This window comes from Neovison vison, chromosome 2 (assembly GCF_020171115.1).
Source record: "Neovison vison isolate M4711 chromosome 2, ASM_NN_V1, whole genome shotgun sequence".
Taxonomy (NCBI): Eukaryota; Metazoa; Chordata; class Mammalia; order Carnivora; family Mustelidae; genus Neogale; species Neogale vison.
In genome coordinates, this window is record NC_058092.1 from 191,254,583 (window position 1) to 191,272,265 (window position 17,683).

The window sequence follows — 17,683 nt, forward strand, 5'->3', positions numbered from 1 at the left end:
TGCTTCTCCCTCTCCCACTCCCCCTGCTTCTGTTCCCTCTCTCGCTATGTCTCTGTCAAAAAAATAAATAAAATCTTAAAAAAAAAAAAAAAAGTATACTTATGGGGCCCCTGGGTGGCTCAGATGGTTGGGTGTCTGCCTTTATTATTCACTTATTTATTTTTAAAAAATCTTTTTTTTTAAAAAAGATTTTATTTATTTGCCAGACAGAGATCACAAGTAGGCAGAGAGGCAGGCAGAGAGAGAGGAAGGGAAGCAGGCTCCCTGCTGAGCAGAGAGGCGGATTCAGGGCTTGATTAAGGCAGAGGCCTTAACCCACTGAGCCACCCAGGCGCCCCTGGGTGTCTGCCTTTAGCTCAGGTCACAATCTCCATCCAGTTCCTGGGATGGAGCCCCACATCGGGCTCCCTGCTCAGTGGGGAGTCTGCATCTCCCTCTCCCTCTGCCTCTCTCTGTGCTTGTGCTCTCTCAGATGAATAAATAAAATCTTAAAAAAAAAAGTGTATTTATAAAAACTATGTGACATGGAAAATAGGCAAAAAGTTACATGAAATAGGATAAAACCCATAAGCCCACTATTCACTGCAAGTACATAACACAATATGTGCAGAGAGAATAAGACCAGGAGGCAAGACTTAAAAGTGACAGCCTTTACTACAGGGAGGAGTTAACAGGTCATTTCTCTATCTGCTCTGTCATCAGGGACAGGTTCCTATGGGGAGGCACCATGAAAACCTTATGGCACTGCTCCGGGACATGCATACTACTATGGGGAATGGATACATTTTGTAGAAAAAGAGAAAGAAAATGACCAACCTCATTTCCCACCTATCCTCCCCTTCAGATCATGGTAACTTACCCTTTACCTGGAAATGGCTATAGAAATATGAGGAATGGGTTCAATAGGAAATAAACACCTTGGTTTGCCATGGAAATCCCTGGGCTTTTGGCAATGGCTGGTTTTGCTCTAGGATAACATTTCTAATAAGGACAAAAATAGTAATGCCCCACCTCCTGTCACAAGGCTGTAAGTTTCATACCAGAGTTTCACCAGAACACCCAGCCCAACCCCATGCTTTGGTCTTTGAGCAATGGGGACATCCTGTTTTCTTTCTGCGGCGGTCATCACAGCCGCGTGTTCTCCAGGCAGCTGCGAGCCGGCTGGTGTGCCATGCACACCCACAAACCTTATAGGTCATCAGGTCGGAGAGCAGCATCACATGCCTCCTGTCGATGCTCATGCCATGGTTGACCATTGTGTACTGGATTTCGTTGATGATCGTTGTCCGGGCAGCTTCGATGCCCAGCGTTTTCTCCACCTACAGAGAGCCAGGCTGAGTGCAAGCAGCCTCTTCTGACACGGAGGCCCAAGTCCTCCCCACATCTTCCTCCACTCAGTGGCTTCCCAGCACACTATAGGCCCTCTGCCAGAAACAGGCTGCTGGGCAATCTTTCGTGCAGACCCAGAAGAAACAGTAGCATTTGTCACACCAGTGTGCTGGGACAACCCTGAGGTGACTTGGGGCATGAATGTTACCTCATAGGTGTTATTGGAGGTGGTGCGGGTACCCTTCACACCGTGGGTGGCCATGACTGCCCGCAGGTTATCACCCTCCACCAGGAGCTTGTATTTCTCCTTTCCGCTTTGCTCGTCGATGTGGATGACAGCTCTGGAAACCTCTGGGATGCCCTGCACCACCACCTGGACTCAGAGACACAGAAGGCTCAAGGCCCAGTGGGGCCCACGGCCGCCCCCCCTCCCCCCATCCTGGTAGCCTCTGAAATCACATGGCTGTGAGAACTGGGAACGTCATGCCTGGGTTGTCACCTTGACCAGCCCTGTTTCTCAGTGGGGTTTATCGGGAACATAACAAACCTGAAAGTACCTGTGTGCTGTTAGGGCTTAGGGAGAAAGCACAAGTTCAAGCGGCCGTGCCTCAGTCTACACCAGTTTTACCACAGTACACACAGGAATCTAACAGGTAGAGTTTGTGTGGCTGGGCAAAGATGGGAAAAACCTGATTACAGGGGGATGTGGCAAGAAAGAAGAAATGGGCACCCCTCTCAGTCTCTGTAGTGACACAGTCCTCAGGTTTCCTGACACCTGGGTATTTGGGCCACAAGTAAACACAGTCTTTCCACCTACAAACGTCCAGGCATTAGGCTGGGTGGGGCCTCCAAGAGGGAACTTCTTTCTCACCTTGGGGAGATCCTCTTTCAGGAACTGCAGCACATAGTACATGGAGCTCTTGCTGTTCTCTCTGGGGGTGACACACACCACAGCCTCGCCATGAACAGCTACGTCGCCAGGCTTCACACGGAGCTTGGACATGCAGATGGAATAGCGCACGGTCTCCGCATTCACCTGCAAGGTGACCAGACACGGCCCGCCCACCCAGGGTATTACTAACAGGGTTGGAGGCTTTGATTCCAGTGTTTCTTGGCCTTTTTCCTTCACTGCCCCCTGACAAGCCTCATTTTTCCCCTTACTCTTATTCCTCACCATAAAATCCTAACATGCGACACATTATATATTTGCTTATGTACTGCATAAATATGTCTACTTTACTTATAAACAGAGGAGACTTTCTTCACAACCTCCTCTCACCCTAAACCAACTTTTGCCCCCACTGAAAATGCATGTTGCATTCACAGTAACACACACAGGCTCTGAGGTGGTTCCAGGAGGCAGGGGGCTGGAGAGCAGGACAATTGTGTTAGTGAAGCCTCCCCTTCATCTGACCTCACCACAACTGCTCACGGGTCACATGCCTGGATGCAACTTAGCCCTAGTTCAAGAGTCACAAGGCACATGGCCAGAGGTAGGCCAGAGAAGTCCCTAGCCTAGAGACCCGACTGCTCAATTCTGGAATCATAGTCTTTGGGCAACACGAACTTGATACTTGAGAGAATGGGCTGAGATACAATGTGGCCAGGATGTGTGCTAACTCCCTGAGAGGAAGAGGAAAGTGCCAGAAAGTCACTCAGTTTGCATCCCTGCCTCAGCTGCTCTGTGAGAAAGGCTGACAATCTCTCGATCTTTACCTGACCATGAACACCAGTAATACTAAGCCAGACTAGTCCATCCAGCCAAAAACATTGGCAGAGCCAGCCAGGCGCCATGGTGGGGCCCACACATGAGTAAGATACAGGTGGCCCTATATTCCTGCCAGACCCTCTAATATGTGTCACAGCAACAGCTATCGTGGCCTCACAAAATTCCTGTGTGTCTTTAGCTGGGAATGTGTGCGTGAGGGTCAGGTTCAGAAAGAGAGAATTGGAAGGTACGATAGACTCTTACAGAACAGAAACCCAACAAAGCCTCGCCTCCTCGATGCTTCTCACGCCTGGCTTAGCTCCTGCTCGGCGATCAGTGCCCATCCTGGGACTCACAGAGGATAACCTCCTACCTACATTTAATGACGTGACTCACTTCTAGTCTCAGAAGTCTGATCCGTTCCAGGGAGAGCTTGACGAGGATAAAGCAATCATCAGGAAGAAACACTTCTTCAATATACTCTGAAATCTGTCGTGTCAGAAGATCAGAACATTACACGGTCACTCTCCCCCTTTAAAGAGCATACGCTGCTCATTTTGAGGGACCCAGGACAGAATGGCCCCACTGATTAGAAGGCCCACCACAACCAGAGTTTACATGTGCGTGCTTGCCACACTGCTGCTCCAAGTGCTCTTGTCACCAAGACGGATTTCTTACCTCTCCCAAGAGGGTTTTCTCGATTCTGCCCTTCACGAGGCGAGCGTAGTCTGCGTCGTCGTCCTTATCCAGTTGTGCCGTGATGATCGGGGTACTGAGAGAAGGCAGGGGCAGCGGTTACAGCCCAGGAAGGAGCCCATGGGGAGGCCGAGGCACTATAGGAATCCTAGTGCTAAAACCAGCTGCAATTTCTGAAGCACTCACTGGAGGATTCACATTCTTATCCAGACTTTCTCTGTTTAGAACTCACGTGCAACCGACTCCATCAGTGAATGAGACGGTTTTCGGAACATTCTTCCTGACCAAGTGAACCGACCTCTTCCTCTCTGGTCCTAGCAGGTAGTTATTTCAATTCTGTACTGCCACTTAATGCTCACGTATCAGAGCTTCTGCCACCCCTCTGTCCAATCCGTATCACCCCCTTTCCAGGTTGACACCTGCCAATCACTCGCTCGAGCTTCTGCCCTCCCTGTCCTGGCTGGTGTCCCCTGGCCATGCACTCCTGGGAGACCAGAGCAATCGGAGCGGCAGTAGAGCTCCTGCCACCCTGGACACCCACCAGTGCTGCTCTGGAACGCAGTGTCGTATTCCCTCATTGGATGCTATCTGTCATCACTCTGGAGGATTCAGATCACAGGTGAATCATCATGAGGTCACAAAATGCACTGTTAATGTAGTTCTATCTTTTCTGGTCTCAGATGACCTATAAATCCTACCATGAAATCACTAGGGAGTCAAAGACTGTGGCCACAGTTTAAGTGACAGACTCAACAGTCAAGCTTAGGCTGGGAATAACATCTGAAATTTAAATTGACAACAGACATATTGATACAGTCTTTCCAGTCATTTTTTTTTTTTTTCAATGTTTCTTTCTTTCATGTGACTTGTGGCCACAAAGAATGACTGCCTCATTTGTGACTATACCCAGTTTCCACTTATCTTTTTCTCAATGGGGTTTTTAAACAATCTGGACCTGATGAAGGCAGGCATGCCACCAGAGCTGACAATACCGCCCACTAGACTACCAGCCGTAGTTAGAGAAGCACACGACAGGCAGCAGCAGTACAGAAGGGAGGTGGAGGGAAGCACCTGATAGCCTTGGAAGCATTGATGATCTCTTTGATCCGGGGCACACCCAGAGTAATGTTCATGGAGGCCACGCCCGCAAAGTGGAAAGTCTTCAGGGTCATCTGGGTGCCTGGCTCGCCAATGCTTTGGGCACACAGCGCGCCCACCGCAGAACCTGGCTCCATCTGCGCCCTAGAAAGTAAGGGCATGGAAGAAGGGTCCAGCAAAACTGTTGGGAAGAGGCTTCTGATTATCTCTTTTCAACAGAAAAAAATGCAGGTGTCGTCTGGGTCAGGAGGGAATATGCTATGAGCCAAGCCATGCTTTGACGGGAAGAACCTGGCATGGATCAGCCAGAGGTGTAGACAGGGGGGTCGGGTGGGGGTGCCACAGTCCAAGGGGCCCAATAATTGATGTGAACGCTGTGTGGCTACTTGTGGTCCACTTGCAGTGACTGGACCCAAACATCAACGGCCTGGAGAAGATCCAAGAGCTCTGCTCACAAACGGTGCCAACAGTAGACAGTGTAGCTGGCACCCACAAAGCATACTGGAAGTGACTCCATGGGGTAAAGACACTCAGAAATGCCTTTGCAATTATTTCCGCATCTTGGAACATCCAGCCTGCCTCCCCACTGGAACCCCTAAGAAGAGGTGATGGAGCCTGCTCGCATGCTGGCATTGGAAATGCAGTGGGCAACAGGAAGGACAGGAACCCCATGTGCCTGCCCCACAGTCTAGGCAAATTAGCATCTGTACCTCATGTACTTGTCCCTACAGGTCTCCAGGAACTTTTCGATTTGGGTGGGAGTGATCCGGTCCAACTGATACAACACACGGGGCTGGAGGGACAGAAACCAAGTGGGGGGTCAGGCTGCGGGACCCGAGCCCATGAAGGCACCAGAGCCCGATGGGGAAGCCGAGCACTACCTCTGTGGTACCATTGTCGTTGATGCCATATTTATCTCTGGTCTTCTTGATCTTCTCGGAAACGCCCTTGACGAAATTTTTTATTTCCTGAAAGATTACATAGCAAACATCAGTTGTGCATCTGTGGGGATTTGGATGGCAGTTTGTTTTATAAACTTCGGCAGTGTGATGAGCCCACCAGCCTCACGATGGTTCACGACACCCTCTCTGCCCTTTCCACGCAGCCAGTGGGAGCCATGGCAGGAGAGGCTGACGGGGCCACCTCCTCTCCGGGCATACCTGTTGCCTGTATCCTCCCGTCCTCCTAGTTTAGAACGGTTAGAACTTATAAACCCACAGTTTCTAAACAGGCTTATTTTTGAGGCTTTCTTCTGAAGTTACTGTCAACTGAAGCACCAGCTAAGGCATAGCCTTGTAGATGCCATACACATTTCAAACACATGGTTTCGGCTTGCCTTCATTTCAAAGACACTCCTGAATCCCTACTTCTCTTTCTTTCTCTGACCCTCGCCTCTGCATCACCGCCGCCCCCATTCTTACTTGCCCTTCCCAACAATCAGGACTTGGTAAGGATTCTGGGAAACCAGGCTGGGAACTGAACATCAGGGTGTCTGTGGTCCCCTCTGCATTGCAGAGTAGTACTCTAGCCCCCAGATGGGGACTATATGGAGCAAGGAAGGTGACAAGGACATCATGTGGAGGAAGCACAGGACAGGGCTAGACGCCACAGACCTACATTTTCTCGTAATCACTCAAGGGGGTAAAACTTATCTGTTTTGTAATTTGTGGTGTATCTCTGACACAGACAAGCCCTGCAGTCACCCCTAGAGCCAGGATCTAGAACCAGGATTGGCCAGCACTCAAGGAGTACTTATGGAAAAGGTAATGGGCTTTAGAGAGCTACGCCCATCAAAGCCTTGCTCCTGGGGCCTCATGCATCAAGCACTGTGGGACCGACTCTAAGAATACTTCCCAGGTGAGTGGTTGGCACACGCTATGCAGTGACAACAATCTTCCAGAAGCTGCTGTGACACAGGCCTGGGGGCTGGCCATCAGCCACTCTAGTTTGATCCAGGAGTGTTTTTTGAGAATATGGGAAAGAGTGGCTAGACTGCACTTCGCCTCAGTAGCCCCCCTGGAAATGTATTTTCCCTCAATGAGTTTTGACAAATAACAGTGGCAGTGAGCTTAACTGTTTCTCTTGAATGTCAGTGCAGGTACCCAGCTGCTCTGTGTGGCTGGCTGAGGGCAGATCCAAACATGTAGGCAGTCCAAGGGTGAAGGGAATACCGTCAAGGCTGCAAAGCTTTAGGAAAGTCCTATTTCTTGATTCCAAGGCAGGCTGAGGGACCACAAGGAGAAGACCAACATAACCCCCTACCCAAAGTCTACTCCATCTATATCACATAGCTGAAAATACCTGTTTTGTGTGAAATAAATATTTTAAAGCAGATGGAACCAGCAGCCTACTCTTGGAATAATAAAACCCTACGGGTATTCACGCAGAGCTTAAAACTTACCAGAACCCAGTTCTACCTTAATCTTGCAATAATAAGTCTCCTTAGCCTCCCACAGACCACCTGTGGGAGGTGAGTAACAATCCTAGTTACTATGTTTCCTGAAAGCAAAAACCCTCATTTTTAATGTTTGTATTTTAAGTAGCCTTAACTTTTAATATACAAATGGCCCAAGGCTCATGGGTGGTTCCCAGCCAGCTGCTGCCTGGCAAGGTGAGCCCTCCCCGTGAGGTGGCATTGCATCAACCCCATCACTCTAGAGCGGAGGGCACCGATAAGCTCAGGGAGGTCACAGGCTTGGCCAAGGTGGCAGGCGTCTCTCTGAAGTCAGATGCTTTCTCTGAAATCTGCTCTTGGGACAGGGGGTTCTGCAATGTCATCCTTGCCCACTGGTGATTTCTGTTTCCTTGGAGCTCAGCTAACCAAAGGGCTGCTTGAGGTCCATCATATTCTATTCCTTGCTCATGAACGTAGCTTTCTTGTGATGACTGCACTAATGGGCCAACTCTCTTCCTTCTCCTTGAGAAAGTGTGGAATATGTGAGGGGTACTATGCCTTTCCACTGTCATTCCACACAGGAAAGGACTTTTATTAATTTACAAGATCTTAAAAGTTTTCAAGAAACTCTCTTTAAAAAAAGCTCTCCAGGTTTACTTACTGATTGTGAGATGGAGACCACACTTTCAGGTAGTCAGTGACTGCAAACCAGAGTGGGGAATCTAGACTGCAGGGGGCAGTGAGACAATCATTCCTGCACGGCTCTGCTCAACACAGGCACTCTTAGCTGCTGCTGCCTCATCTTCCCTCTGTGTCATTCAGTGCAGAGCCTCTCTGGCATTGGTGATTTCCTCCCCCAGCCTACGCATCTAGCTGTGGCTGTGTTTTTTAGGGCAAGTTGCTGATCGGCAGCTGGTCAAGGCTGCCCCACTGCTGACCTAGCAAAACCACAGCGGGAGTCGAAGGCTCAGCAGACCGAGGGCATTTTCATTTGAGGATCTCTGCATACATGAGTAAAAGAACACGCACCAAAAACCATTCCTCAGCTTAGGGGAACTAGAAAGGAGGTCTTTCAGCTACCACCCAAATGGACATGCTTCCAGTGGCTTTGCTGAAAGGAACAATTTTCCTTACACAAAAGTTAGGGCGGATTTTCTCAAAGTTAGGTTTAAAAAAAAAAAAAAAAGCTCACTTTGTAGAAATGAAAACTGAAATAAGCTACTAAGAGTTCAGCTGAATCGATCCATGCATACTAAAAGGGACTCACAACATGACAACTGGCAGGCAATTAATCACACGGTTAACCAGCAGTTACGTTCTCACACTCACTCCACAGCACATCTGCGAGCACAGGCAGCGGCCTCTGGCGGGCCTCAGCTCCGGCACAGGCTGGGGCTGGAGAACACATGAGGGGGTCAGACACATCTGTTCTGGCCCATGATTTTGGACCTGAGTTCATTAGGTGGTGAGCCCCTAGAGGGTATAGACACATTTAGTCATCTTTGAGGCGTGTGACATGTATTGAGGGCTAGAAGGAGTGCTCGCTGCGGGTCAGGGGGCGGGCACCCGTTAAACCCTGTCAAAGGCAAGAAGGGAGCCAGAGTGATGAAAAGGGAAGCCACGTGTGCCAGAAGTGGGGCAGAAGCCTGTCAAGTCTGGGGCTGGCCGACGGCCACACTGCTGCAGACTTCACCCCTAATGCTCAGCATTCCCAGCATGCTCAGTGCAGTACCTCGTTATATTTCTCATAGCCTGTCTCAGTTAAGGTCTTTGAGGATAAACAAAAAAGTAAGTAAGTGAACATAATCATATATATAAAAACAAAATCACAATTCTAATGTGTTAAAAAAGAAGAATAAGGGCGCCTGGGTGGCTCAGTGGGTTAAGCCTCTGCCTTCAGCTCAGGTCATGATCTCAGGGTCCTGGGATCAAGCCCCATGTCAGGCTCTCTGTTCAGCGGGGAGCCTGCTTCCCCGCCCCCCACGCCTGCCTCTCTGCCTACTTGTGCTCTTTCTCTGTGTGTCAAATAGATAAATAAAATCTTAAAAAAACAAAAAGGTAAGAAGACAAAACAAAAGGCACTCAGCCCAGCCATACTCTGGATTTTAAACTTACTAAAATCTGGAAGAGTCTCTTTTTCCCACCTTAACATATAAAAGAGTCAATATATAAAAAGAGTCAAGAGCTTCCTTACCTAAAACATTTAAGTTTTGCTTTACTGCTGTCATTTCTGACATACTGAAAGGGACAGATCCCAGACAGACAATCCTGTGCTGCATTTGAGTCACCAGTCGGTACACAAAGGTAACCATTTACTGGTTTTTGTATACCTTTGCTTTGGAGCTGCCTGAGCAGGTCAGTGAAATTAAAAAAACAATAAAACCAACAAACTAAAAAACTGTAAGAGAGGGGCGTCTGGGTGGCTCAGTGGCTTAAGCCTCTGCCTTCGGCTCAGGTCATGATCTCAGGGTCCTGAGATGGAGCCCCGGCATCAGGCTCTGCTCAGCAGGAGGCCAGCTTCTCTCCTCTCTGTCTACTTGTGATCTCTCTCTCTGTGTCAAATAAATAAATAAATAATATTCAAACAAACAAACAAACAAACAAAAAACGTTAAGAGGCTATCACGGTAACAGTTCCCTGGAAGAAGGAGGCTGGCTAACTCAATCAACTTCGGATTCACACTATGGTAACAGGAAGAGCAATTTAAAACATCACCACTAGGGGCGCTTGGTCAGCTCAGTGGGTAGGGCAGGTGACTCTGGGTTCCAGGCCTGCATTGGTGTGGAGATTACTTACAAATTAAATTTTTATTTATTTATTTATTTATTCATTCATTCAACAGACAGAGATCACAAGTAGGCAGAAAGGCAGTCAGAGAGAGGGGAACAGAAGCAGGCTCCCCACCGAGCAGAGAGCCCGATACAGGGCTCGATCCCAGGACCCCGGGATCATGACCTGAGCTGAAGGCAGAGGCTTTAACCCACTGAACCACTGAGGCACCCCACAAATTAAATCTTTGAAAAAGAAAAAGTAAACACACCACTAGGAAAAAATCACTAGGGATTCACAACGACTGTGAAAAGAGCTGGTCCCTCCAGATGGGGAAGTAAATAAAGGGGTTGATAGGACAAGGTTAAAAAAAATTAGTTCTAAAGGAGTATTTTTCTAGCAGGGAGACACTCAGGTGAGAGACATACACTAAGGTCAGGACATAAATTCTTTATATGTTGGCTGGTGAAATTTTGCCTGGATCAATCCTGAATTTTTTTTTTTTTTAAATAAAATATTTATTTGACAGAGAGATAGAGAGTACAAACAGGCAGAGCAGCAGGCAGAGGGAGAGGGAGAAGCAGGCTTCCTGCTGAGCAGGGTGCCTGAAGTGGGGCTCAATTCCAGGACCCTGGCATCATGACCTGAGACAAAGGCAGACGGTTAATTGACTGAGTCATGCAGGCACCCCAATCCTGAAATTTTTAACAAAGAAATACTCTTAATGTCCTCCTCCCCAACATGTGCCAACCATCTCTTGGTGATGGCCAAGCTGCTCCCCTGCCACAACCCCCTGGGAGCAGAGCTCACCTGCAGAAAGCTGTCCTGGCAGCAGAGGAACTCAGTCTTCTTCATGATTGATTCAGTGGTCAGGACCAGTTCATTTTTACTTAGCGCAGGCTCACTCTGACACGGGAAGACTGCCTCGAGTATCGAAAGGAGATAGTGTGATGTGTATGGGGGTGACCAAGGGTGGGGGGCAATATTAAGTGATAAGAGACAAAATGACTATTCTCAGCATGAACTTTTACCAACCTATGATTTTTTTTTTCCTTTCAAAACGTATTTTATATCCTACCTTTAGTGAGAAGGTGAAAAGACGATAGCCCCACTCCACCCCACACAAAGACTTAGGGAATAGTGGGCATTGTTCCGTTACTCCTCAATCTTCACCCCATCCCAGATTTGTATTAAAAATATATATTGTTGTTTTAAAAAAACCCAAACACTTCAGAAGTGAAAAATCCCATCCCTAAGCTTGTGGGATTTCCCCAAAGTTTAATGGTTGCATATTACCCTAATATATGGGCAAATCACTACGTATCTGATCTATACTTTACTGATAGTTGCCTTTACTATAAATGAGGCTGGAAAAACAGTCTTGGCACATTTACATCATTTCTGTAAGGCAAATTTCTATAAGTGGAACTACCGTGTCAAAAGACACTCACATTTAAATTCAGATCACTATTGTCAAACTACCTTCTGAAAAGGTTGTTCTAAATTATACCCCCAGTTAAAATATGGTTTTAGTAAAAATTTAAAGTAAACTTTCTTCTCAACACCCATGGCTTTTAACACTGGAGTGTGACATGCTGCCCTAGACAGAGAGAAACCCAAAGCCCTCTTTTGTGCATTCAATCACTACCAGTGCTAGGCTTTGAAACTGAAAAAATAGTTTCCCTTAATATTTGGGAAAAATAAGCAGAGCACACAAGAAGAAAAATACTAACCCAGTAGCTGGGTAGAAGTAACTAAGGCATTAACTGTGTGTGAAACTCCAGAGGACACCTGCATTCTAAGAACACATCCTCAGAAACATTCTAACCCCAGATATAATACTAAATCTTACTTTGATGTTGTCCAGAACTCTTTTGAACTCTAATGGTTCATCTTTTCCCTCCATAGCTGCAGGATCCAAGCCATCTCCCCCGTAAATGAACTGGATAATATCACCCGTAGAGCTTCGGACAGTCAGATCATACTGTGAGCAAAGATCTTCAAGGGACTTGACAAGCCTTCTCTGAAGGAAAAGAAAGAGAGGAAACAAACCCTCAGTTGCTTTCAGAAGACCAGTCACATGTACAGAGGATGGGATCTGCACACTAAGTTTCAAGGTTACTAGTACTTTCACCAGTTAAAACATTTTATCAGAAATCTTTTAGGGGCGCCTGGGTGGCTCAGTGGGTTAAGCCGCTGCCTTCGGCTCAGGTCATGATCTCAGGGTCCTGGGATCGAGCCCTCCATCGGGCTCTCTGCTCAGCGGGGAGCCTGCTTCCCCCTCTCTCTACCTGCCTCTCCGCCTAATTGTGATCTTTCTGTCAAACAAAGAAGTAAGATCTTAAAAGAAAAAAAAAAGGAAAATTTTTAAAAAAACTGTCCCCTGACACTCAGAACAACAAGCTCAAAGTGGCCCAACAGCCTGTGCAGGGGGATTTAGAATATGCTCCAACCTCACGCATCCTAGTGTACTTTTGAGTACATGCAATTTAAACCCCATCACCCCCAAAGGACTCTGCAAACACTAGCTGTTTTCCTAGGCTGTTTTGCCTTCCCTCTCTTTCTCCCTAAAGTATAAATTAATGCAACAGCTTTGCATTTCTAAACACAACTTAATCCAGGACCCCTGTGGACTTTAATATGAATTACAGAGGATCAGGTGCAGGCCCTCTTCTGGGACACAGGGGGAAGAAGAGAGAACAGGGACAGCATTGTGTCTGAACCAGCGGGCAGCAGCCATTTCCCAAATCTGCTTAGGGAGAACCTTCCACCAGTGGAGCACTCCAGCTAGCAACAGGATGGTGGCTCAGTGAATTAAAAGAGAGCGAAATTTTCCTCCAGGCAACTTCAAAACAAAAATCCCTCATGCCAGAATAAATTTGTTCTAGGTTAACACAGTGCTCTGGGAAAGTCGTACTTTCTACTTCAAAAAGGTAAAGTCAGAAAATAAAGTCAAAACACACTGTGGCAAGAGTGGTGAAAAGCATTTCACAGTCTGTTGGGTTTCTGACAAAGCAGCACACTACAAAACTGAAGGGCAATTTCCCACCCAAAGATAATGAGAAGGGAAGTAGATCCATGAGGATACGCACGTGCAGGAGAGCGTCCGGACACAGCTACCTACTGACTCGAGTCTGAGCCCACCCTCAGCCTTGTTTGCTCTGGCGCCCTCAGCCACAACCCTGCTTTATCAGTCCTGCTCTCCCAGCCTGCAAAGGGCTGTGCTTCTCAAACTGGGGTCCACAGCAGGGAGAGAGGGGACACAAAACCACAGTGAGAGCATGGCCCACAACTGGGAGATTTAACTTCATCTGGTGTTATGAGGAAACAAAAATACTGAAAAAATGTAAAAGCAAACACAGATCATAGAGGACAGAATAGAAAATGATAATTAGCGAATGAAAAGAAATCCTGTGCTTGTGGTCTTGTGGAAGAACAAAGTTGGGATGTGTTCTCTCTCCTCTGCCATCCAGGGTATTTTTTACCACGGCTGGAGAAGCGCAGGCATTGCAAAACCCTCTAGTTTCATTCTCGCCCCCTAAGCCTATTATCCTGGAACTGTGCAAACAATGGAGAAAGAGCCATCCCTTCAAGTGGCCACGGCCTCTGCCGGCACTGGAGTAAGTTCTCGGCGTCAGTTAAAATTATCCTAATAACGGGTTACACAAATAGTTGCCATGTGAGAAGCAGAGTCCTCCCAGTGATCGGGAGGTACTATCATCCCCATCTTCATGTATTGGGACACAGAGGCCCAGTGCGGCTCAATGCTGTGTCCCCAGATGCACTTCCAGTATGTTCTCTGCAGAGCTTTGGTGTGTGTGGTTTTGGCCTTATCTAGTTCCCTCGAGGTACACGGATGAAGGGAACACATTACCTTGTTAGGCTATTTATTTCTATGGCACCTGAATTTCTCAAGTTTTCCTTTTTAATTCTAGGACTCGATAAATTACAGCTCATGTACAAAATATGTAAACACTCAGCAGTCAAAATCCTTGGAACCCTGTAGTGCTCGGCCTCAAATGGCCTACATTTCTTTGAATTACCTGCATGTACCCTGTTTCAGCGGTCTTTACGGCTGTGTCAACGAGACCTTCCCGGCCAGCCATTGTGTGGAAGAAAAACTCAGTTGGAGTCAAACCGGAATAAAAGCTATTAGCCACAAAGCCTTTGGCAGCTGGGAGCTAAAGAGAGGCGGTGGGGGGTCGGGAAGAGAGAAGAAGAATCAGACAAAAAAACCTACAAGGTCCACAACTTTAAAACCCATTCAAATCACAAAATGCCCCACCTTTAGACTATAAATACCCAGTCAGTGCACTCTTATGAAGGGGGAGACTTTATAAGCACTTTCCTAAAGGAGGAATAACTTGGCATAAACTATCCTTTCCAGAGGCAAGCAAGGGTGAGGTCCTAGTCAGGGCTGGTGCTGGTGCCAGTGGCAGGCAAGTGGACCAAGTGAAGGTGGGACGCCCCCAGCCTCTCCTCCAAACTCTTCAGTCTCCCTTAAAACTCTGAGCTTGACATGCACAGCAGGCACCATTCCAATGACCACTTGGATGTCTAACTTCTAGTGAATTCTGATCTTGGGCAGAGACCCTAAAATGTTCCTGGGGCTGTTTGGATACAGATAGTACCTATACACTCTTAGGACAGCAGTCCTGTCTCCTCAGGAGGGGCTGGACAGAAATCCTGCAGTCCCATGGGACAGGAACTGCTGGGGCATCTGTGCTTTAATGGGAGTAAGAGCTGACTCCAAATACAGAATCTGAGTAACTAAATCTACTCTAAGTTCCTCAACTAGATTTAATAGTTGTCTGTCCCTGAGTTCCAGAAAAAGCCCAGCACAGATTTGTCTATCTCTGCTTATATCAGCGCTCAAACCACAAAGCCAATGAAACCAAGAGGTCATTTAAAAACTGAGCTGGAGGGGCACCTGGTGGCTCAGTCAGTTAGTATCTGCCTCTTAATTTTGGCTCAGGTTATGATCTCCGTTCAGGTCATGATCTCAGGTGTGAGATTGAGCCCTGTGTCAGGCTCTGCGCTGGGGGTAGAGCCTGCTTAAGATTCTCTTTTTCCTGCCGCTCTCCCTCTGCTCACATGCACAAGCACGGGCTCACTCTCTCTCAAAAATAAATAAAACGAAAAACTGAGTTTGAGAACTCAAGAGGAGAATCTGGAATTTGCCGGCCGATATATCATCACTATTTTAATATCACCACACTTTGATGTCAGTGCCCCCCAAATAAGCATAGAGATTGATCACGCATGAGGTAACTTTATATTCTGACTACTGAATATAAGCTCGATAGGACCCTGAAATCCTCCTCCTTGGAGAGAAAACAGGAGAGGGTGTTGATCTTCCAGTTTTATAGCTTCGAGTCTTACAAGGCTCCTACATGACTCTGTTGGGGATGAAGAGGGTAGACCCCTGAGCAGCCCTGGCCTTACAACCCCTCCCCTAAGGGCTCCTTGGCTAGTGGCATGTGTTCTGTTCCTCTCCTGTGCCATCGGTTGCCCTTCAGAGTTCTGCCTGAGCCACTACACTTACCTTTGAGTGCTTTTCAAAGTGAGGCAAGGACCTGTTTTCAAAGCCATCTGGCACTCGAGAGCCACTGATGGCCTGCTGTCCCACACAGGCAATCATCTGTGATATGTTAATGAAAGAACCTGGGAAAACAGGTCAGGAATATAACACTCGTTTACCAAAATCACATTAACTGAAGCATGAGCAGATCTGTGGGATAAAACAGGACCATGACATAGCAGGCTCCCAGTCTAGGGGCAGTAAGAGCCAGAATGAGAATAGTATAAGGTAGAGCCCTCGGTAACAGAACAAAAGCAGAAGGAGGGTGGGCAAAGCTCAGCAGGAAGTTAGCACTTGGGGACTGGAGGAAAGACTTGTAGGTGAGGCTGCAACCGGGCTGAACTGTGGCAGGACCCTACAATTTGGACATGAAAAGGATGAGGAGAGGAATTCCAAAGTAAGTGGAAGAGTGGGAAGGAAAGACACAGGAAAGTGGGGGGCATGTATGTGTACCAGGAGCAGGAAGTAGAATACTGAGGGGAAAGGCAGCAAAGTTGGACTTCATTCTGCTAAAAATTTTTAAAGAAATAAAAGCATGGAGTTTTTGAATCTGGGTGCAGTACCATGAAACCTAACGCAGGTTCTAAATAACTATGAAATTTAAGTGTTTTGCTATTGCATTAAATATATTAGTTCAGAAAGGTTATTTTTTAAAAATAAGATCAAGGTGGCTTAAAGCATCTTTGAGCTCTTAAATCAACACGTATTATGCAAGTTCCTCCAGAGGAGTTAAATTACTGCAGTGCAGACAATTCTCTTTCTGTACATGTGATTTAAAAAGCTACCCCCTTATAAACAGAAGGTCTGAAGTTGTGATGCATACATGTGCTGGCACAACCCCGGCCAGCCGACACAGAGAGTACGAGGGCCGCGGCAGCCCGAGAGGCACTCACCTTTGGAGCCGCATAGAGCCATGGTGAGTGGGCTGTTGCTCTTGTCCAGTTCCCGGAGGCAGGCGCTGCCGGCGTGGTCTCGGATCACAGACAGCTCCTTCAGGATCAGAGCCTGGCGGGTGGGGGAAGAGAGATGAGAGGTGAGTGGGGGCTCTGCCGACTACCAACATTCAATCTGACATTTAAGGGAATTTGAAAAAATTTAAGCCAGAGGTCATATTTCCAAGTAGAGTTTCTGAGCCTTTGAAGACCAATATGCCTTATCTATAAAGACCCACATCTTCCACAAGGTTCTAAAATCATTGCTTAAGGTAAAACTGATAAGTAACAAAACCCTGAAAAATCCTTATTTTTAAAATCCTTTAAATGGCCCATAAGGGCGACACCTGGGTGGCTCAGTTGGTTAAGCAGCTGCCTTCGGCTCAGGTCATGATCCCAGTGTCCTGGGATTGAGTCCCACATCAGGCTCCTTGCTCAGCAGGGAGCCTGCTTCTCCCTCTGCCTTTGCCTGCCACTTTGTCTGCCTGTGATCGCTCTCTCTCTCTGACAAATAAATAAATAAAATCTTAAAAAAAAAAAAAGGCCCATAAGATAGAATGCGAATGGTCCTGTACATAGAGAGTGGCCTACAGTACAATACATCTGTATGTATTTTACCATATGCATCCACATCCGCTTAAATAAACATACGAAGTATAAGCTAACGTGTAGCATATAGTGAAGGAGAACTGCTTGTACTATTTATAATATTTACTTCTTGTTTTTTACTTTCCAAGCACAAACGTGAATTCCCACAAGTTAAGAGTGTGTGGTAAGGTGTCTCTACAAGAATATTCTAGTCTTTGAGCTCAGGCTGTCCTTTATCAACTCACAGTTCAGGGTGCTGAATCAGTGAGGAGTCAGGTTCCATGAAAGCCAAGTGCTGCTGAAGGCCCAAGTTACAAGTCAGTGAGAAACCTGTGTGTCTCTCTCAGGACTTGGTGAGATTAAGAAGGCGCTAATGGTGAATAGGGCCTACAACTCTTCTTTCTTCCTAGTTCACAAAAAATTCCTTCCATCAAAAAATTTCTTACTGTTTACCTGTTTTCGCACACTTAGGTGAGTTAAAAGCCCTTAGCCAGGGGCTATAGGAGAGGCAGAAGAGAGCCAGGCAAAATCCCAGTGCAGTCAGACTGCTGACACTGGCTGCCTGAGAGAGAATGTAGGGCTCATAG

General features: G+C 47.2%; 1 protein-coding gene across 1 annotated transcript in view; it reads right to left on the reverse strand.

The window, feature by feature from the left end:
• POLR3A (RNA polymerase III subunit A) overlaps positions 1–17,683 on the reverse strand; it is a 48,969-nt gene that overhangs the window by 2,960 nt on the left and 28,326 nt on the right. Inside the window, exons 17-29 of the mRNA XM_044239913.1 lie at positions 16,470–16,581; positions 15,541–15,659; positions 14,039–14,176; positions 11,848–12,018; positions 10,806–10,919; positions 5,713–5,799; positions 5,542–5,624; positions 4,805–4,975; positions 3,716–3,809; positions 3,434–3,526; positions 2,201–2,365; positions 1,538–1,702; positions 1,188–1,319 (exon numbers count right to left, since the gene is read on the reverse strand). Of these exons, the coding sequence (XP_044095848.1) occupies positions 1,188–1,319; positions 1,538–1,702; positions 2,201–2,365; positions 3,434–3,526; positions 3,716–3,809; positions 4,805–4,975; positions 5,542–5,624; positions 5,713–5,799; positions 10,806–10,919; positions 11,848–12,018; positions 14,039–14,176; positions 15,541–15,659; positions 16,470–16,581 (1,644 nt within the window). The remainder of the gene's footprint in view (positions 1–1,187; positions 1,320–1,537; positions 1,703–2,200; positions 2,366–3,433; positions 3,527–3,715; positions 3,810–4,804; positions 4,976–5,541; positions 5,625–5,712; positions 5,800–10,805; positions 10,920–11,847; positions 12,019–14,038; positions 14,177–15,540; positions 15,660–16,469; positions 16,582–17,683) is intronic.